The sequence below is a fragment of the Dipteris shenzhenensis genome, chromosome 28 (assembly GCF_047967505.1).
Source record: "Dipteris shenzhenensis isolate YYH24624 ecotype China chromosome 28, Dip_SZ_1.0, whole genome shotgun sequence".
Taxonomy (NCBI): Eukaryota; Viridiplantae; Streptophyta; class Polypodiopsida; order Gleicheniales; family Dipteridaceae; genus Dipteris; species Dipteris shenzhenensis.
In genome coordinates this window covers 37,851,252-37,874,486 of record NC_141623.1, presented here as the reverse complement: position 1 = coordinate 37,874,486, position 23,235 = coordinate 37,851,252, and the positions used below count along the sequence as shown (strand labels likewise).

At 43.3% G+C, this 23,235-nt stretch overlaps 1 protein-coding gene across 1 annotated transcript; it reads left to right on the top strand.

Moving 5' to 3' along the window:
• Nucleotides 1-2,449: 2,449 nt before the first annotated feature.
• LOC147883538 (uncharacterized) lies at nucleotides 2,450-5,069 on the top strand. The gene has a single exon (XM_087400122.1). It carries the CDS (start codon nucleotides 2,590-2,592, stop codon nucleotides 4,600-4,602), a length of 2,013 nt encoding a protein of 670 aa, XP_087256248.1. The 5' UTR covers nucleotides 2,450-2,589; the 3' UTR covers nucleotides 4,603-5,069.
• The last annotated feature ends 18,166 nt before the right edge of the window (nucleotides 5,070-23,235 follow it).

Here is a 23,235-nt window from a genome sequence, read left to right as displayed (position 1 = left end):
ATTTTTTTTTGCAAAATTTGATTATTGCATTTTTCAACTTAGGTGTCTTAAACATTTTTTCCTCATATGTTTCCCTTTTAAAAAAACTTTTTATCCAATTGATGGAATTAATTGTATGGCTCAATTATTGATGGGAGTTTTTAATCTAAACACACACACTTGCAAAGAATACATAGGAATTAGTACCATAATCGTACTCATTCCATTACCATAGCCATTGCACAATGCAACTACAAGAGGATGTCAAGAGAGACAACCCCTTTGACATCTTACTATGTGCATATGCCCTAAAATACTAAGGGTGAGTTCCTACGGTTAACAGCCTTCCCAAACATATTCTATAGAAACACAAGAGATTACCAGATCCCCCCGCACACATCGTATGAAAAAGTCACCCAATGGGAGCTCACAAAAAAGAATAAGAGTGAAAATCATGGTCTGTCAGGTCTTTCCTCTACATTGGTGAGAATGAGAAAAGAACAACTTAAAGACAAAGAACTGCATGCCAGAGATGCAATTGTAGACGCAACATTGAAAAATTATTGCAGTCAATATCATGGTTTGTCAGGTCTTTCCTCTATGTTGGTGAGAATGAGAAAAGGACAACTTAAAGACAAAGAACTGCATGCCAAAGATGCAATTGTAGACACAACATTGAAAAATTATTGCAACCAAACGTTGGATATAGTGACTTCACTTGCCTAAGAACCTCATTGGACTATAAGCACAAGCTCAAGAAAAACTGGTTTGTAATGTTAAGGCAACTGGGGCCTCCTTCATTCTTCATCACATTCTCGGTTGAACAGAGGCAGCCAGCATGACCATGGCTTGCTGTGGGTCAACAATGCACAAGCTTATGGACATTCTTGTGACGAAGAGGTGATTAGATTCATTGACATACGTAACAACAAGCCTTTCACTACTAGACTTACTAAGGTAGGACCTTTAGATGCACAAACACCTGAAAACTTACAATAAACGTGGCAAAGGATGTAGATTTGGATTTTTCAAGGGCTCCTATGTGAACCACACAATATTACTTCCACTAGAGCAAGAACTTCCAAATCAAAAGGATAAACAAAACTTAGAGAGGGTTATCAAACTACATCCACATTGGAACTGGAACTTGACTTTGAATCATTCATAGAAAAATTACAACTATTAGCCCTACTATTAATGACCAAACAATGGAAATTTTGCTTTAAAATGCATCCCAAGGACTCACACACTAGCGACTTCAATCTAAAATTGTCAAAACTATGGGGAGCAAATACAAACGTCCAATTTAATCTGATCCCACATGGAGATGCAGCTTAGTATACGTCATACAACGCTACAACTGATAAGGCCATCATAGAGGTGGTTAAAAAAGCTTTGAACAAAACACTCAATGGGAAACATTACACAAGTTCAACAATGTGATTCTCAATACTCAACACATCAATGCACAACAAGCAATGTACCTATGTTTGTCCTTACCCTTGACAAGCAACACCAAGGAGTTCATGCACACTAGCCCTCCAGAAGATCGAACATTGCTACTTAAGCACAGTTGTTGGTAGCTAGAGAAAATGGACCCTGACAGCCAAGATATCTTCTTCGATGGCATAATAAAAAAGTATATTAAACAATCCTCCAGTTTGGTTGTGGTAGAGTACGCGAGTGAGTTCTCTTTCCTTGGAAACAAAACAAGGACATGAAGATGCCAAAAGGTTATACATTACAACAGCTACAGCATGAAGGACCCCAAGAACCATTACAGGGAGTTATGCCTTCTTTACTCGATGTAGGAACATGCACAGTACAACAAGAACCCCATATGGCATGACAAGTACCAATCCAATGTAAGCACAATTCAATGAAATAATGAGACTTAAAAAGATAAAAAAGCACTAAGGCTACCTCCTCAGAGCTTTATTATATGCCATTGCCACTTGTCCATTGCTCTTACACATGGACACTTAGTCTCGACACAACAATTACATGGCATTGGTATCCCTTTAAGTCATCCTTATTCCCAATCCAACCAGGTGTTGCTAGGACAATATGCAAAGCATAGGGGCTATCAATGGATTCATTAGCAAACAATCTATTCTTATTAGAAAAAGTTGAGCTAAAACACATAAAGATGGACCGAGGCATCATCAATGAAATGGAGCGTCTATGGACAGAATCGGCATGGACAATGGACCAAGTGGGTCTATGATCTATCGCACAAAATCGACCAAGAAGAATACTATAGTCTTCAAGGATGGCATTCGATGTTTGTTGACGATATTCGAAACGGAAAGTCAGAGAAAAATATTTACAAGCCACCACTAGCAAAAAATCCTCCACAAACTCAGACTTACGTATTGGGGGACTTACGTATTGGGGCATGAAACAATTAGAAAGCTCATGAGCATGTAACAACTCATTTGCACACCTCCAACGATGTATGGGTCATATATTATTCCCTCGGAGGGTAGGCTAGAACATACATCAACAAAGACATTCATCTTGTTATTCTCTCTTTTGCCATACAACAGATTGGTTGTGTTCAGCTCTCTATCTGTTGGCTCCCAGCAACAGAGCCTCTTCTGAAAAAGCATGGGCGACGACCGGCAGCGCTTACAGGAGGGCTGGGACAAGTGCAAGCACACCGTTGTCTTTGATCCTTCGGAGATTCTGACTTTGGACCATGTCCGTCGTTCTCGAATATATAGTGCTGTGGCCGCCAGTCGGGGCACCCTCTCTGATGAAAGCTTTAATATTTTGATGGACAGAGTTCTTACTTTTACTCCACAGACGTTACAGCATATCTTTGCGGCACAGAACATAGAAGAATGGATGCAACGGATCATAGAGAGCTTGTTTGCCATTGACGATGCTAAAGCCGACGCTCCCGCCCAGGGTCTTTCTCCAACCGAGCTGGATCTTCTCGAAAAGGCCTTCGACAGACAATATGAGGACCCAGACGGCTTCGTTGTCTCCTATGTCCAGCAGTATATCGATCGGTGTTTCATAAACTGGGCTCAAGATACCAAGACGTGGTATGCCCCGTGCGCTCCAATAGTCCAGTCTAGCGGCTGGGGAAAGTCTAGGTTAATGAAAGAGGTTGCACGTGCTGCTAGCGGAACGGTGGTATTCTATTTCTCGTTGCTTCAACCCACATCTACAGGGTACCCTCCCTCGCACCCACAATTGAGACAGCGCTTTGTGACGATGACCAAAGTTGAGCAGGCTTTCGCCATCTTCCGGGCCTGCTTTGATTGGTTGGCCAACGAAGAAACGTTTCCAGATAGAGGCGAGCTGTTTCACAGACAGCAGACCAAGGACTATGGTGGCATACTAGACAGACTTTTAGAGCGACCAGAGTGCTCTTTGGACGAGATGAAGCTTGCATGTTTTGCTGTTTGGAACAAATTCGAAAAGTCCCTCAAAAAATCTGGTGTTCAGTTTTTGTTCGTGATAGACGAAGCCAGGGAGCTTCTTACTCAAGCCCATGGTACAGGTGAGAGAAGCTTTATTGTTTTTAGAAGAGCCTGCGCAGAGCTGCCTCTCAAGGTTAATGCGGCTCAACGCATGGGATCGTTTGTGTTGTTTATTGATACAACTGCAAGGGTGAGCAATTTTACCCCTGTGAATAGGGAGGACCCAAGTGCTAAAGTGAGGATCGGTCTCAAGCAACTTTTTGGGCCGTTATCAAGAATGCCCACGTTTAATGTACTTGCTACATCACAACCCACCACTCTGAACGAGGCTGCAGAACCAGAACGTTTTCTCGTTCGTGGCAGGCCATTGTGGGCTGCATTTCTGGAAGGTCACAATACACAAGAATTGGTAAATCTGGCAAAAGTCAAGCTTCTTGGAGGGCTAGAAGTAAAGTCAGTGCAGGGGCAAGAAAAGCTGAAGTCTCGAGATATGTCATTAGTGTTTCTTGGCCGTCGAATAGGTGTGGATATTTGCCCACGGTCAATGGTTGCTCAAGAGCTGGTTGCATCACATATGCGCATCTGTCTGCATACATCAGCAGCTAGAGATTATGTGCTTACCCATGCGCTACCTGAACCTGTTTTAGCTGAAGCAGCAGCACAGGTTCTGCACAGTGAAGTCTTGGTTACTAAACAACTTAGACATTTAAACTCTCTACTACTGAACGGCATTGCAAGTGCAGGAGAAAGAGGAGAGCTAGTAGCACGGTTTTTACTACTTAATGCCATGGACAGTTTACAGAACTGGAATGATTTCTCTACTCCTCAAGGGCTAGAAGAGTTTCTTCAAGCTTTCTTGAGGAACTGGAATGGGTTCACAAAGTCAGGCCATCTGAAAAAAGCACGTGTGTTTTTCAATGCATTTTATCGCTTTTATGGTGGATACCCTTCAATTGACGTTCTCAGGACTTTTATAAGGAATTGTGGGGCCATGATATGCAATAAAGGGCAGAAGGCATATGATCTCATCATACCTTTTGTGTTGCCTAATCATAAGGGAGAATATGACATTGGTGATGACAACTGCATAGGTTGCATAGCAATCCAAGTCAGAAACAGGAAAAATGTGGTTAATCCACAAGACACCCTAAATCACATGCACAATTATCAGAGGAGACTCTTTCTTTAGGGGAAGGCTGCGCCTAATGTTTTGATTTTGTTGCATGTGGGGCAGACGATTCCTGAGAGCAGCATAGAAGCATCCACGGAAGATTCTCCAAAAGAAAAAGAAAGATCCAAGAAAGAAATGGAGACACAGTTCGTAAAAGAGACAGTTGATGTCATCACGTTTACAGTGGAGAGTTTGGATGAAGTCCAGTGCCTAGATGAATATATGGAAGTGCTCCAATTAGTGCTTCGAGAATCACCGGAGCCCATGAGCATTTTGAACGCAGAGAATGTTGAGGTGCAAGAGTTGACTGCACTACGAAGGATAATGCACGATGTGTATCCAGAGGAGGCAGCAGGTGCTCTGGGAAAAAGAAAGGGTAGAAAGCGAAAGGTAGAGTAGGAAAGCATTATGAGACTAACATCCCCAATGTGTATGAGAATTGGGAGGAAAGATGTTTTAAAAGCAAGGTCACTACCTTTTCTGTTTCCAATTTTGTTAGCTCGTTTAATTTTCTTCTCTTACGTTTCTCTCTTTTAATTTTATTGTAGAATTTAGGACTTCAGAACTGCAAACTTTGAATTTATGTATACATATTCCGACATGAAAAGTCAAGAGATGTAATATACGGGGACTCATTGTCATGCCCTACTCAGAATACGATGTGGCATGCTACTTATGTTGCGTGGAAGCATACTAACTGTGTGTGCATGAATGCGTGCAAACAAGAGAACTCAATCACATAGGAGACATGAGATCTTTGGTTGCATTGTACATAGTGTACTGCTTATAACTGATGGCACACATCATTAACTGAATACAAAATAGATACATAACTTATCGTGCGGGCTACTGAATAATTGATGTTGGGGTGCCTGGATCCCAAAGCTGGATCAGAACCTCAAATTGAGCCTTCAATTGCTATTCTGCAGCTGAGTAGAAACTCCTCCAAACTTGGCGACTTTCTGCTGAACTGTGGGGCTGATCCCTCGCTGCATTGTAGGCACTATCTTCTGGCTGGAACTGAGTCCAGAGGCTGAGCAATGGGCTGCTGAAGGACTCACTCGCATCATAAACCAGTGTTGCATGTATTTGGTTGAGGGAGGGATTGAAGGGATATGCGCACCCAAATACATGCCTGTGGGAGCATGGACAAGCATCTAAGTAATAAAGTTAAGAAGCTTGTGAGTACTGAAGTTAATAAGCATGTGAATCATAAATTTAAAAAACCTATGAATAATAAAGTCAAGAGACATGGGAGTAATTGAATTGATTGTATATGGAAAGCCGCTTGTTGAAATCATTTCCTGTTTGGAAATTGATTGTATCTTTTCAAGGAATGAAAATTATTTGAAGAATTAAGTAGTGATTGGGGCGTTAGCGCATGTCCTTCCACCAAGTGAGTGGTAAATGTCACCAAGTGAGTGGCCAAGACCTATAATCCTGAGTATGCACGAGGGTTTCAGTTTCGCAGACTGATGTCATATATATATCGAGTGTGACTTTGTTCCTTAGATGCCGACCCTTAGATCCCCTATGCTCATGGGTGAGGTGAGATAGGAAGGTAGTTGATGGCCTGACCAGCCACCTCTACTTAGTCCTTTGTTTAAGTTAGATAGCCAGCAGGAGAATGAAAGTCTTGGAGAAGGAGAGTGAATCAGGGGGATTCAGGATGTAGCTCCACTTGGTACTTCTTTACGCTTATGACGGCATCTACTTTTTTTGCAATTGAGACTTGCACTTGTTCGATGGAATAAATAATTATAATTAAAAGGAACTTGTTTTTCATTTCCTATTTGTCGTGAGTCTCGTACCTCAATTTCTATGAGTCTTTTGTTTCATTTTCTCATGCATCTTATGCTTTTAAATTAATAATGTGGTGTACGTAGTTAATTAATTAAAGGTGTAGTTAAGTAAAGTGTGTAGATTTTAGGTTCCTCTTGGTAGGGAATTCATGGGGTGCGGTTGCCCATGTACTTCCTCGTACCGCCCATGGTGCGGTGGATTGAAATTACTTGCTGCCCACCACTCCCTCTTTTCTTATAAGTTTGTTGGTTAGGACCCCATAGAGGAGCGGGTGTTGCGGTGTGGCCGATCGTAAAAAAATCTTAATTTGTATGATTGGACTTATTCTAGTCTTACAAAGGTATATATTCTTTTTTGAAGAAATGGGATGGAATGTTCAATTTGAGCAAAGATTTATATTTGAATAATTCACGCTAATGTGCAAGCTTAATACGGTTCGCATGGTCCCTCGAGTTTACCTTTAATTCTGTAAGTTGAAGGTTGACTAGTACATTTCAGGTTGGAAGCCGTCCAAGGCCAGGACAATATACTTCTGTAAGTCATCAATTAGAGTCAGGCGTTAAGGTCTATGTTAAGAGACTGGCAGGAAAAAGGTGGCGAAACAAGGGGAGTAGGCTATCAATGGCGCAAATCTGGTTGCAGGCTGATTTGTGGCAGAATGGCTGGCTGGCGCTATGCTCACGCTACAGGCTGGCAGGAAACAGGGCCGAAAAACCAGCAAGACGAGGGGCAGCGAAATGGCGAGGGGGCTGGCAGCGAAATGGCGAGGCAGGGGCTGGCAGCGAAATAGCGCAAACAGGGGCTGGCAGCGTGATGGCGCGAGCAGGGGGCGCAAGCAGGGGCTGGCAGCGAAATGGCGCAAGCGGGGATGGCAGCGAAATGGCGCAAGCATGGCTAGTAGCGAGCAGGGCCGGGCAGCGAGATGGCGCAAGCAGGGGCTGGCAGCGAAACCAACCTAATTTGACGAAAAATCTGTAGGGCGTTGAAAAGGTACCTCCCTTTTGTTTTTTTTTCGTTTGGGCTGCCTACATGGGGTGGTTGCCCAAAAATTGAAGGGTGGGTTTATTTAACCCTTGGGTAGCTAGGGTAAACCTAAGGTTTGGGGCTGGGTTTTCCATTTTAACCCCTCTAGGTACCCTTTTTATAAGTGCTTGGTGCCTAAAAGGTGTGCCTATTCGAAGGGGTGTGACCCTTGGAATAGGTGCACCTTTTCATGAAGGGGTGTGTCCCTATTTTTAAAAGGGGTGTCCCCACATGAATAGGTGTGTCCTTTTTGCCACAATGGGGTGTGTCCCTTGGGTGAGGAGTCAAGACTCTTCATCAAAAGGTGTGTCCGATGGTGGAAAAGTTGCGTCCCTTGGTTTTGGGACAGCCCAAGCATTTGAAAAGACACGATTTTTATCGTGTCCATTCACATCAACTCGTGATGTGGGGGAGATGGAGAGGCCATAGATGACTTTAGGCAGGGTTGGCGCTAAAATTTTTTACGCTCATCCTCTCCATCTCTTCCATGCACAATGTGCACGGATATCCTTCTAGCGGAAAAAGATGTATCAGATCGGCGCTAGAAGGTGGAGGGCATTTCCTACAAGCAGGAGCGAAATTTGCTCTGATACCAATGTAAGAAATGCTAGATTTACTATATTTAAAAATGTGCTAAGGAACAGAAAGGAGACTGAAATAGCAGAGAACAAGGAATAATTGTATTGCTTGAATGTCTGTAGGGTATCTGTTGTGTGTCATCCATACAATTGGGCCTCTCTTATATAGAGAGTGAAGAGTCACACATGAAAAGGTGTGTACTCCAAAGTGTAGGCCCTAAGGCCTGGCAAAAAATACCGACCAGTCTGCCCTGACTGGGCCGACTGGACAGACCAGGTTGGCTGGCCCAACCGACCTGGATGGCTCAGCCCAACCAGCCCTATATAAGGGCCCTTTGCTGGCCCTTTGTTCCATGCAGGGTCCAGCTTCTTTGCTACTGTCCTGCCACCTGCCAGCCCTGCTTGCAAGCCATAGACCTGCCCATAGACCCCCACTATACTGCGCCTTGCTATAGCCCTTTGCCGGCGCCTTGTCCTGGCCGTACCTCTTTCGTACACTGCCCTGCAGCAGCCCGTACAGATCCGTACAGCTTTGTACCTTGCTCCGTACACATGCTGATGTCAACGTGCCTTTCATAGGGTCCTGCTGCAGTCCACTGAGTGCCTCATGCCAGGCCTGATCCAAGACACTGTGTCCCCGCCATCTTCCTGCACATGAGCTGCTCCTGATGCAGCCTTTCATCCTTGGGATACCCCACCAACCATGAATGCTCCAGATCTACCCAGATCCACACATCCAGGTAATCTCTCTTTGGGCACATCCTGCCCTAGGTCTCCCTCCCCCATGCACTCCTCATTTGGGGGCTTACAGATGGGGAGGTGACCTTTCCAACATCATGGCCATGTATGATCGGGGCCTTAGTTCACTCAAGGCCTTCCGCCTTGATGAGTCTTTTCAGTGTATGGACTGGACAGGCATTGAAATTCAGCTATCACAGTTTGCAGGAACCAAAGAGCTTGTGTGGATGGAGTTTGTTCCCAGCAAAGACCTAGTTCTTGCTGATTGGAATTTAAAGTGATATCCTCCATGTGCAAGCAAAGCAGTAGAAAGTCCTACCTTCTTAATCACTTGGCTGGTTCTTTGCTGGATGTAGCAAGAGGAAGATGCACAGATGGGATGTGGATGACTGCCATCTGTGAACCCGATTGCATGTATGCGTTGCTATATTTTGAGGGTCTGGGAAGTTTTGAGTGACATGAGCAGGAGGACATGCTCCTTTCCATCCTGAATGCTACTATCAGCAATGTGACCATATTCAACAAGAAGGTAGCTTGCTCCGTTCCCTTGCTTTCTTCCATGGTCTGATTACTGTGCACACTGTAACAAGGAGTTACTATGCACACTTTAACAAGGATTCACTTCTAAGGCACTGAAAAACAATTGATTTCCCCATTTTGAAGTGCATGTCCTTTACTCATGTCTTCATGTCTATCTATTGTGTGTCCACAAGATTTTCATCTAGATAAAGAGACAGAACAGTTTCAGGATGGTGTGAGGTTGGTGAAGGCTGATGTGAAGCTATTCAAGGGCTATGTCCATCAAGGATGTTGATGCTTCGGATGTGGAGGATCTCAAGGATGAGTTCTGTGAAAAGATATATCAGATATGCAACAAGTCCAAGGAGAACTTCCTTACCACTATGTATGGGAGGGAGGTAGAGATTGCAGCTATGCCCCCCTTCCAATGCCCTGAGTTTCATGGCAGCATTTCTGACATTGGAGAAACAATTGAAAAACTATTTCCTACACAATACTGGCCGTAGCTTTATGCTGGACTTGAAGCTGGTGGTTGCCCAAATAAGCGCAAGAGATTGGGCTCCTGTAGATTCAAAGCGATTAGCCATGAGGCTCAGCTTGATCAAAGTGCATCTAGAAGTGCTCTTAGGCTTGGCAACTGCTTGGATAGAATGCCGCTTGTGAACTTTGATAGTCAAGAGGAGCTGAAAGATGAGCCCATACATGTAGCAGGTCAGACTCTAACAATTACGGATGCAGGTCTGGAGCTGGTGGCAGAATCGAATGAGGCCGTGGGAGTTATATTGAGCCCCTTGAAGGAGGCATTTGCCAGAGTTGTCCAACACAAAGGAACTGATGAGAGTTAGCTATCATCGTATGTAAGCTTCCTAGCTGGTGTGGTTGAGATGAGGAGAAATAGGGTGCTTGCATGGTTACAAGTCAATACTTAAGATTTTCCAGAAGAGAGTGATCTCCAGAAGCTACAGCTGGAAATACTTACCTGACCATCTGAGATGAAAAACAAGCTTGTCCTCTGTTCTTGCAAATGCCAGTGCTGCTTTTTGAAATGCATCCTAGAGAACGGGCATACCTCTGATCACTCTTGCCTAGGAAGCCACAATTGCAGAGAAGAATGCACCTTTTGTGTTGAGGAATATAAAGAGCAGATGTTTGACCAGCTTGATCATGGCTGGATGGTACTTGCATGCAATGACCCCACTGGGCATGATGGAACCCACGATTGCAAGCGCCAGAAGCACATCTGCGGCAAACCTTGTGTACTCTCTACAAAGGCGTTCAACTGCAGTTAAGACTTGCTCCTTAAGGGTCGACCATGAAGGTTACCATTGTTGCAATTCTCGACAGCACATATGTGGCATGAAGTGTGCACTACCCTCTTGCAACAATGATTGTGTGTTTCCCTTGGAGTGGGGTGACCATGAAAGGCATGCCTACCATGAAAAATTCTGCCCTATGTAGTGCTGTATGTAGGGGTCAGGGGTGTGCCATGTGCAAACAGACACGTAGCTTCCATGGCAAAAGGGGGAATTTTGACTATGAATATGTGTCAGCACAATCCGAACAAAGTAAAGCCTACTGCATAATGATCCCTCCATTGGTAGCCCTCATACCAACAAGAATGCAGTGCATTTCTGTGATGTGAGGAATGGCCTTGCACTGCATCATGCACATCTCAGCCTTGCTGGACTCTGCGTGCATATTTCCAATCATGCCCAAAAGGAAGCTGATAGTGGTAATCACAAGCAGGACAAGAGGACATACTCATTTGGTGCCATGTCCAGGTGAAACTGGAGGGTGTTGCACAGAGAAGTTGTTCAATCGAGCTAGGCACATGGCAACCAGCTCGAAATGCTCTGGGCTGGGCAGGGATATGTTCCTGGATGAGTTGACCCATGAGGCATACTGGCATTACATCCGATTTGTGGACCCATGTGAAGAAGCAGAACAAGCCTTGGTGGCCACGTCTGCAAGTCTGACGAGTGTTTGGCACATGGATCTTCAACTGGCACAGGAATCCATGCGAGGTGTGGAGATGGCGAACAAGAGCCTGGTGGTGGTGTTTTTGAGCGACGGGGGCAACAATGGTGGTGTGGATCCTGTGTACTTGGTGGGGTGGATGAAGCAACAGGACGTGAGGCTGGTGGTGTACACCATCATGTTGGGCGATGACCCTTTCAAGCACATCCTGCAAACCATGGCCCAGGCAGGCGATGGCTCGTTCCAGATGAGCTTGGATGAGGCGCAGCTCGCCAAGGGCTTGGAGGACCTGGCCAAGAGCCTTGAGCCCAATTTTGTTATCACCTCTTCCCAGTGCCCAATTTTGCATCTCGCATCAAGGCCCTGTTTTAATTTGCTAAGATATCTGCTTGAACCAATACCTAAGTGCTAATTTTGGTTTTCTATATACCTATCTGCTTCCCCGATTGGTCGCAATACTCGACAAGTGCGTCGTTCGCATGCTTTGCACCAGGAAGTACTACCCCTCTGCCTCATGGGTGATCCTGTACCAAGGACGAGGCACGGACTACTCTCGTACATATTCCTTGTGACGCACCATGGTGACACCCACGACGGTCACACTTTCAAATGTGGGTAGTATTTTCTTTGCTTTTGACGTCCCCACCACACGACCATGATTGGACTAGCACTTGCGAGGTACCTAGCGGGCCGCTCCTCATTACTTTGACATCAATCCAACCAGATCCCCTGTTGCTACACCTATCGCCTCACCTATTGATGTTCCCAGTCCTATCAGCTCCGATGATGCTAGTCCGATGCTTGAGGTCGCAGTAGACACTCCAAGCTCTAGCATCGATATCCCTTCTGAGTGCCCACGCAGCCCCGATCGTCGTATAGGAAAAAAGGCCGTCGTGCTGTAGACTCCCAACGATAGCAACAGCGACACACCACCCCAAATTCACTATTTTATACCTTTGATGTCTTGTGCGACGAAGGGGATCCATATTGCGTAGCGACGCTAGCTTGCATTGTGCTACTTTCCATTTTTGTTTTCTATAATGCGCAAGCATCATCTCCCCCGCCCCCCTCCCCCCAAAATTTTTTTTTTCAGAAAAGCAAATTTTATTTTTTGGCATGTGAATTTTCTATGTGCAAAATAGACCATCTTGTACTTCGAATACATGAACGCCCATTCAAATATGTTCGAGCTTGTTAAGCAAACATGACTCCGAACATCCTCTACACTGTATTGTGCATACATGTCCATGCTGATGTTCATGTCCTCTGGTTCAATGTTTTTGTAAGTGGTTCAGAAGTGAGGTTTGCCGTAGTCCTTCATGCAGCACCCAAGCATTTTGTGAAAGGGGTGAGTTCTTTTGCTTCAAGCTCTTGCATATAATCACCCCCCCAATTGGCCATTGTCCCAACCTATGTACCTTTGGATGAGTTTGTTGACACCTTGCGTGCGGTTATGCGGCAAACCATCTGTAAATGGAGGTGAAACGGTGTGCCCCCCCTCTCAGAAGAACAAAGGCCAGCATGGCATGCCTCATGCAAGAATTTGTCCACATCGTTGAGCACAATGATGTCGATGTCCGCACCTCCCACCCCTATTATGACATTGACCTTGAAAACTGTGGTCGCTCTTGCCTCTGAGGTTATTGCTTTTTTGGGTCTACTGCTTGGTCTTTTGATGCTTCTCAGGATGGAAAACATGTGTTATTCGATTGGTTGTGTGGGGGTACATATTCGAGCCTTACACAAGCGTGGGGACCCAGCAGATTCAGGGGGGGGGGGCGGGGGGCCCGTTACGTTGATCCATAGCGCAAATTGACCCGGGGGGGAGACATAGCATTGTTCGCAGTGCAAATTCAGGTGGGGGGTAGTCATAGCATTGATCCATAGCACAGATCGGTGGGGGGGACGAGAATCATAGCGTTGGCATAGGCAAAGTTGGTGAATCCAGCGTTGTTCGGAGCGTTGGAGTGTTGTAGCATTGTACGCAGACGGCATTCGATGGCACTCACAACACACCAAAATCACGACACAATTGAAGTCATTCACATTTTGGAAGGTTCATCGGTGGGCTCCTTCATCTATGATTTGGGAGGAGAATGACCCTGAGTACCCTCTGACAGCGCTTGGGTTGCTGCGACCTTCGCTGGCAACGCTTTGCATGCCTCTGGCACTTGCTCCTCCAATGCATCTACCTCACATGGCAAGTCCTTCTCGAACACGAGCCGTCGACGAGCAGCCACATGACCTTTTGCCTTCGCAGCTCGCGCCATCACCATTACCCGCATCATGAACTAGTATCCACCACAGAGTTCTTCACGTGTGATAATGTAGAGTATGCATGTCTTGAGCTTTTGGACACGATACACACGAATATGTTGGCTCGGGTAAGATATGCAGTCGCCACCTTAAACCTTCGACATACGCTACATTCACAACCTCCAATGACCACCTCAATACTTCCGTTGCAACCTTTTAGCTTACAGTCATTCTTTCTCGAGGGAGGGCGACTAAACTAATACTAATGCCTTTATATATATTTTATGTTGTGGACATATTTGGTCTTCCCATCTACTATTCAAACGGACATTTTCCCAACTAATGCCTGCATGGCAATTGGAAGCTCGAAGAAGTGGCAAGCACTTTGCACACAACATAGATGTAGCCCAAATGAAGTATGCATTTTAAAAAGATATCATGTATCACAAATGCATACATTTTGCTTTAAAGGTAAGAGCATATCGTCCTCCTAATGTACATAAGTACGAATTGTATTATCTACAGCTACTAATCTCGAGTCTTAAGTTGAGGCATTGTGACTTCTAGGAGTCTATTACGTTGCAATTAGCTTGGCATTCCTCTAGAGAGGGATATCTATCTTGCATACAAGAAAACCACTGTATAGAAGTGAGAAACAAAAGATCTAGTAGCCAAAGAGGAGAGGAGCCTAAGCTCAGATTCATTGTTCTCATCAGTAAAGCTTTATCATCTGTTGCTCTCTTTGTTGAAGGATGATTGTATCTTCTATCTTGAGGCAAGGATGCCTCCTCATCCAACCAAAGAAATCAAGATTTGTTGTGGTTGACCTGATGCCCAAAAAACATACAGTTGATCTGGGAACAAAATTTGCTATTGTTGACCTGGTAACCACCAAGGCTGTAGTTGTCCTGGTATAGCAAAACTTGCTGCAGTGGAACAGGGCACAGAGGAACAGTGTAATAGAAAATGTAGGTGCCAGAGAGGGCTCTCTAGACAATGGGTTCTACTTTAACAAGGGGAACAGAGATGGAAGGAGTTGTGCTTGCATGTCAATCCTTGAATTGGAACACCTCCCTGCATCTTGGATGTGGTCTTCAAGCTCTACCTGCAATTGTGAAACCTGATCATTATAATTATGAAATTCTTGGTCCAACAAGAACTTGGCCTGGACCACAGCAAATAGTGATCAGTAAGTAGGAGAATAGCTTTCATACCAATTAAAAGATATATGATCAGCATGCAGGACCTCTTCATTGAATTGAAAAGCATATCTGGAAATCCAAATAAACCATAATGCATGTGCCTTGATGTGTACCCATGTAGCATAAGGAAGTTTGAGTGCATCTCCCAAAAGAATAGACCTCCAGTTTATTGGTTCCCTTATTCTTAACTACACAAATTTCCAGACCTTTCTTGCTCTAGGGCAAGCTATAAACAAATGGAACATGTCCTCCTTGATACCCAAACAGCGCTTGCATGTACCATCTCCCTTACCAATTTTGAGGCTCTTGCAGTTAGTCCAGAAAGCCTTGTGAAGAATTAACCATAACAAAGTGTACATTTTCTCTAGGATTCTTCTGTCCCAGATCAGCTCAAATATGTTACCCCATTTTCTTTTATTATCAAAACTATTCCATGTAGCATTAAGTTTAGTCACAATCTCTTCAATGCCTTCAGAGGGAATGGGAATAGGTAAGAGGGATGAGCTGCCTACCCAGCCAAACTCTCTAGGGAAGTTGAGGATCCTGCCCCTCGAAATGATGTCTCCCTCCCACAGCTGTATTCTGCTCATAATAATCAACTCTTGATCTGCATTGCTGAGTTTAAATTCTCTTCTTATCTCTAGCCATGTCTTCCACCTGAAGTTCGTCTTGTCCCATACATCTCCCCAACAAGATAACCCTTTCTTTACCAAGTGCCATGCCCTCAGGAAGTCATCATCACCAAACTGTTGTTTGGTGAAGACGGTAGAAACCCAAATTGAATCTAAAGCCATAAATCTCCCTTTTCTAGAGAGGATAATGTGGTTTTTTATTTGTTCAAAGGCCCACCATAGACTTTTCCAAAGCTGGCTCCCTTTGGTTGTGCATGGTCTGGATTCCCTATGGCTGAGAGAAGGGGATAGTCCTTCCATCTAGGGGCTTTGTAGGGTCTGACATACTTGACAGTTCCGAGGAGGAGGTTAGCCCAATCACTTTCAAGAGTAGTGATGGCTTTTATTATTCAAGTGGCTGCTAATTTATAAGCTGCTAACTGTATATTTATAACACCCAAGCCTCCTTTCTTTTTGGGTCTGGTGCAAAAAGCCCACTTGACCTTGGATATTCTTCTTCTAGTGTCACTCCCCCCCCCACAAGAAGGATCTTTAGATTCTTATAAACTTTTCTAAGCTTGTTCTAGAACGACACTTGCAAGAGAGATAGAAGATAGCAATTGGGTATATACAGTGATTTAATACTACCCTTCTTCCTGCTAAGTTTGCCTACAAACCCCCGAGTCTGTCTATTTTTTTGTAAACCTTTCTAGAAATCAATCCCATCTATCTTTCATATTAACTTTGAAACCCATAAGGATACCCAAAAGTTTGAAGATTATCCATGAGGAATTCTCTTACAGCCCATTTGTTCCAGATTATTTTGGGGGTCTCCAGATAACAAGGCATAACTAGTTTTTGTGTGATTTATTTTGGATCCAAATGCAGTACAAAAGATATCCATACAATCGATAGCTCTTTGTATATCTACATCTGTGTTTCTGATGGTCAGAGTAGTATCATCTGCAAATTGCTAGTTTACTAGTTGCTTTCCTGAAGGGAGATCTATACCATTGATTTCCCCCATTACCACCTGATATTTTATTAGCCATCCCAAAGCATCTGTAGCTATAGCAAATAAGAGAATATTTTGATAGTCTTTCAATTTTGAGTCCAGTGGTACAAGCTACTATGGCCCTTATCGATAACAAGGACATACACAAAAAGATCATTGAGCATGACATGGTGGCAAAGGAAGTAGGTAATAACACATTGTTACATACCCTTGGCATTGAAGAATGGTCGTTGGTCCTTGTTACAAGCCAAAAGAGTACAAAAATAGCCTATGCACTACTTTCTAAAATGGAAACTATGATAGATGAAATCATTTGCAACAATGATGTCAATGTGCATCATCATGAAGAAATGCTGCCTAGAATTGAAAAGGCTCTATCTTCTACCATTATACCTAAGGTCACTACCAAACTTCCTTGGTTCAAAAAAATTTCTCTTTCTTGATCTGAGCAAGAGAAGTTGGATACTTTCTCCATCTTACTACTTCAGTAGAAGAGGAAGCTATGGACAATCTCACCACGCCACAAGGATCATCATGCATCTTACTCACTACTTCAGTAGAATAGGAAGCTATGGACAATCTCACCATGCCACAAGGATCATCATGCATTCCTACAATGCCTAGTCGAGAGGTGGAATTTGATGTCTCAAGAGACTTATCAAAACAAGATGTGGACTCTTAATAATTTGAATTTATTAGCGTCTTTGAGCATAGATATCTTAAAATTTTGGGGCTCACAATCTAATGGGGATGTGGATAAATGCAAACAGGCTGCTCTCAAAGGAGTCACATTAACATCTTTCAAAAAGGTAAGCATTCCTTGTGCACCTGCACTTTCTATAATGGATGCTAGGAAATGTTCTAGCTCCAAAATACTATTACTTGTTTAGGGAGACTTTAACTCCAACATAGAAAGGGCTGCAAATTACAAATCCTTGTGGTGGAATTGGTTACAACCATTCCTTAGGTGTTCTTGTGTTTCTGACAAATGTGGTAGATCTCTCATTTGGACAGACCATGTTATATGGTATATGGTGAATCACTTGGATTTCTTTTACCCGGATATGAGTTTAGCAGCTTCCTTTACTACATTCCTCATTTGGTTGAATGGACCGACAAAATCCATAGTTGAAAGTCTTGCCACTTTCATCTTTGTGAGAGAGTAAGGGGTCTTGGAATATGTATAATGAGCAAGGACTCACTATGATTGAAAAATTAATCAAACCCCCTTCCTTTTCAAGAAAAAGTGCCAACCTTATGAAGCCAAAATATGGTGGCACAGACAATGTAAGAAGAAATCTGGTCCCTTTTTGAGGTGGGGCCAAATCTAGAAGAAGTTTCACAAGAGGAGGACATCATAATAGTGGCCGTGGATCTAATTTTCCTCGCCAAGACATTGTGGATGTATCCACACCACCCTCTAATACCCCTAGCAATGCGGTGCTAATAATTGGTGATATTACTCCAACTTCAGGCTCTAGCTCCAATAAGGGAAAAATACTTATGACCTACAATAACAGCAACGCTCCTACCTTGGCAAAAAAACTCAAACGGTCTTTTGTGTGACACAGGTTCTAGATCTCTAATGGAGTCTTTTGGAAGATTGGTTTTGATACAAATTTCTCTTAATAAAGAAACCACTGGCATCTCACAGCTTTATTACTCCTCTCGCTTTAATAAGTTCTATCCCAGTTCAACTATTATACTTTCCAATCTCATTTTTGGATGGAGATATGATAAACCAATAAGTTGGAAACTTCTTGACTCATTCAAAAGAGGTATTCCATACTTTGTCATGGGAAAAGGAAGAAAAGTGTAAATGCTCTACTTTTAAACAATTTAAAACGTTTACTATGGAAGTGGATGGGGGATCGGGATCACATGTTCAAACGTTAGATTTTAAGATCTTTCAAAGTAAAGTTATTCGACAAACACTTTACAAGGGCGTAAATCACATCCCTTGTAAACCTTGTCTTTTTTCTCCAGCCGTTAGGTCCCTTAGTAATTTTTGGATGGATTTATTGGCAAAATACAACTTGGTCAATAAACAATCAGCTATGTCATCTTTCTTAAAGGATTGTGCTGACCAACTTAAAACTTTCAATATTAAAAATTTCAAAAAATATGAAATTTGGTTAGACAACAAGGATGTTTTGGATGAAATTGAATGGGTAAAATCACATTTTACATTTCAAGATCAGACAAATGCTCTAATACTATGGTATTTAAATGCATTCACTGGATACGTGATATGGCTGGCCGTAGACCTAATGGGGCTGGACTTCAACCCTTGCATGGATGGAAATACATGGACCATCCCAAAGCAAGTTGCCTCTAATCTCTTTAAGGATTTAATTCACCTTTTACCTAGTGTGACACCATCTCATGATAATCTACCTTTCTTGTGTTCAATATTTAAACCACACAAAAGATCTCATGGGTGGATTACCAATGCTCATAGCTGCATCTATTCTTCCCTTGAATGTTTTAAAGGAATGGCCACATAGCAAAACCTTGATTGCTAAAACCTTTTTAAAGGTGGATTCATCTTTATTATGGATTGTCGATTCTATATTTGAGGTATCTCTTAATCTACCGACAAAGGTCAACTTTGTCTTTTGTGCAGACATAGCAAAATGTTATGAATCTTTACCTCTATATGGGGAGGATGAATTAGTTACCATACTTGCTAAAGTAGTTAATGTAACCTTTAAGCAAAAATCCATGCATCCCTTCATCTTAACACATCTTAATGAGTCAAAAGCAACATGGGGTAAACCAAAGTGGTCTAAATATATGACAAATACACAAGGTTCTATTTGCCTAGACGAAGATAAATTGATCTTATTACAAACATGGCTTCTCACTCATTTTGTACAATGTGGTGATAGAGTTTAGAAACAGTTAAAGGGATTCTAATGGGTTTTTCATGCGCCCCATTATGGTGCAATTTACATTTCTTTTGGTATGAGTCTTCTTTCATTTTAAGGCTCATGAGACTTGGTAGAATCGATTTGTTACCACTCTTTAAACACGTGTTTAAATACATTGATGATATTCTATGTATTAACAACAATTATATAAAATATTTTCTTCATCCAAATGCTATCAGAGATCCAAATAATCCTTTTTAGACTTATCCGCTACCTATCATTGAGATTAAGAAAACCATTCTATCCACAAATTTTATGAATCTCTCTATTAAAATTTAGGGAGATGGTAGCTTTACAATGGATAAGTTTGATAAAACAAAAGCACTTCCTTTTCCTATATCCAGATTTATCCACTTTCAATCTAATAGACCTATTGGCCAAGCCTACAAAATGATCCTTTCCTAGATCTTTCCTATTCCCTACTTATGCAACAATAATGCCAAGGTTGTTACTACGGCTATTTTAGAAATGGTTAGTATTATGATCAACAATGGTTTCAAAAAGCAAAAAATATTACACCTCATACGACAACGTCCTCGAAGTTTCCTGGAGCGCTACTTAAAGTACTAGAGAGCTCCTTGAAGGTATGATTCTATATAAAGAGCTTTATTGTTAGGCACTTCCCATATTGGGGTGTCTACCATCACAATGATTATGGTGTTGTGCCCACCATGGGATAAGGGTGGGTACACACACACACACTGTTATGGATAAAATTGTCTAAGGAAAAATGCATTAATATGTATGTGTGTTTGTATATGTGGCAATAGTATAATAAAATATGGTGTGCATAGGGCCCAAGGTTGAGGTGGCAAGGCATGACCATGTGCCACCCTTCCATGTAAGAGGACCCATAAGGTGTGTTGTACATAATCCATGATAGTAATATTATAAAATGCAAGGTGGCATGGCTCCTCCATGTGCCACCCCTCCACCTAGGATGCATTAAGTGAGATATGGCTCAAAGTCCATGGGAGAAGCAATATAAAATGGGTGGAGATGGCTATTATATTGAGTTATTCCCTCCATATGAGATAGGCTCATGTGGGGGAGGTATAGAAGGACAAAGAGAGCTAGTTAAATAATGGGGAAAGTAGGATGAGGTGGCAAGATTCCTTGTGCCAACCCTCCACTTGTCCTCCTAGAGGTTTGAACATATTATAAAATTGGAAAGAGACCAAGGGAGTATCAGAGACTTGAGATATGGGGCTTGATTTATGTGGAAAATTGAGGCAAAGGGTTGTCGCACACAATTGAGAGTGCGTACCCACCTAGCCCACATGGGAGACTTTTCCACCCACACCATGCATGTGGGAGGAGACATTAATGTGGAGAGACCCCCCCTTTTTGGCTATAAAAGGAAGGGGCTATTCCTTGATGAGACACGCTCATTCTTGTAAAGCCACCTAGCTAGTATTTTGATATTTCCCTTTCATCCCTTCTTTCCAATAAAGTATGGATCACTTCCCTTGATGTCTACATCTCAACATTCCTCCTCCTATCATGTTCATGCTTCTCTTCCCCCTCTCCCTTTCCCCTTGTGTCATAGTCTCCCTTTTCCTTCCCTCCCCTTCTAATTCCTTTTTCACCCCTATGTCATCCCTTCGCCCTCATGCTCTCCTCTTCTCTATGGCCTTTGAGCGTCGCCATACTTAGTCTATAGCCTCTGGTCTCGATTACATTTCCGGTTAATAGTTTTGGTGTGGCTGCTGGGATACGAATCTCCACGGCTGGTGGCGAATCTTCTATTCGTACGGGTTACATCAACAAAACTATACCATCTGTGCTCTTTCTAAGCTACTGCGCGTGCATTCGATTCGTGCGTCTCCTGCGCGACAGTTCTCTGGACTGTTGTAGACAGTTTTCTGCACTTCAGTTCTCTGGTCGCAGACTGTTTTCTGGACGGCTCTGGTCGCGGACTGTTTTCTGCGCGACAGTTCTCGACTGTTTTCTGGACTGCTCTGGTCGCGGACTGTTTCCTAAGCCCCTGCAAAAGAGTAACTCTTCTCTTCTTCTTCTCTTTCTCTTTCTCTTCTCCTTCTCCTCTCCTCTCCTCTCCTCTCTTTTTATTAAAGAGTAGGATTGGAACCCAAGACCTCCCCCTTCACAAAAGAAAGTCTTATCATTGGGCCAACAAGTTGGAAGTGGTAAAAATGTAATGATTTTTGTTCATATATTGAAATCGCGGGAGCTGTAACTCTCTAACCATAAGGAGTTTTCTCTTGTTGTAAAAAGCAAAAATATTTCATTTTATGTTCTCTATCCACTTCTCTTGCTAGATCGCCAATTCAAAACTTCTCCAAGCCCACTTCACGGACGCACGCCTCACGAGAAGAGTGGACATTTATGTCACTTCTCGACGCGTTTAAGGAATTGGTGCCTGTTCCTCCGCACCTTACGGCTACCAATGCACGAGATGTCTTCCTTGATCTTCATGTCGACCTTCAAAGGCTAATTGTCCAGTGCATTATTGATGATGATGACGGGTGGAATGACACACCGTGGATAATTCAAGGTGACGAACTACTGATACGCTGGGAGGATTTTGACTTTACTTCTACTCATTGTGCGGTGATCGAACTACTTGCTGCTTCAGAGGTAATCAAAACGGTTTCCTTCTTCGAAGGGTGGGATGCTCCCCAAGCTTGGGGGGAGATTTGGCACATCTGCTTGTTGATTCCTGTGGAAAAGCTCGTCCTGAATGGTTTATTCACAATCTCATTACAAAGGTTTCTAGGCCTTGGCTATGGTTGGTAATGTTTCGGCCAAGGAATCCATTTGTACCTAATCAGCCTTTTGTGCCTCATTTCGAGCTTCAAATTGTAATTCTTTTTGGGCTTAAGATAAACTATCAACAAAGAATTGCAAGTTTATTTGGTGCTGAACGTTTGGCTCAAGTGTTGAATTCTCCCCACCCTCTCCTCCTACCTATTTTGGATTACCGAGAAACTTGGGATGTCCGAATTCTCATCTTGGTGTGATGACATCTTGGATTCTTCAATTTGATGGAGCTTACAAACCTTCGACCAAGGCGGCTGGCGTGGGTGTGAAGCTCACTTCACCGGGTGGTGAGGAGTTTTGTTACAGCAAGTCTTCGCCCGCAAGTACTTGCAATCAAGCTGAGTACTCGGCGCTCATTTTTGGGCTACAAAAGGCACAAGAACATCAGGCCAAGCAATTGGAGGTGCAAGGAGATTCTCAACTAGTGTGTGAACAAGTTAGTGGAAGGTGGAAGGTGCGGAGCAAAGGCTTGGTTCCACGACATCAACAGGCCTTGGAACTTTGCAACCAGTTTGAAGAGGTAAAAATTCAGCATATCCCTCGAGCTCGAAATCTTGTTGCTGATTTCTTGGCACGTGAAGCTTGTATTTCCATCACGCATGACGCGAGTGGAAGCGCCACCCCAACAAAGCCGCAAGCCACGAAGGAGGGTGATTGTTTGTAGGGAATGCAAAGTTTGTGGTCATCATGAAACTAAGTGTTGGGCCTACTTGATATGAGTTCACCGACTTCGGCAGACCATCAGGAGGGTTCTCAAGGACATTGCTCAAAAGAAGGATGCCAGACCGCACACCCCTTGAAGAAATAGAATGGCGACTACAAGAACTGGAAGAAGCTGAAGGTGATGTGCAAGCTCTCCAACTGTTGACATTTGTCATGGCATTCTTGTTTGCCTTGATGAACAACCTCATGCGGCGCCGCACCTCTATCCCTCGCGTGTAATGATCAAAGTGATATCATGAGGATTGGTCCTTTTAAGATTGTCTATGTGCTATTCTATGCTGAAGATTCTTCTCGTGTAATATTTCACACTACACCAGTCACACCTTACCCTGCCTATGTGTGCTTTTTGGATGTATCTTCGCCCGATTTTCAGTTCAAGCTTCCTCTTACTATTGTCCGTCCATAGATAAGCCCCTCTTTTCCATCTTCCAAGCATGGCTGACATTCCCGTGTTTTGTGGACGGGTAGAAGAAAATCCAAATGAGTATCTTG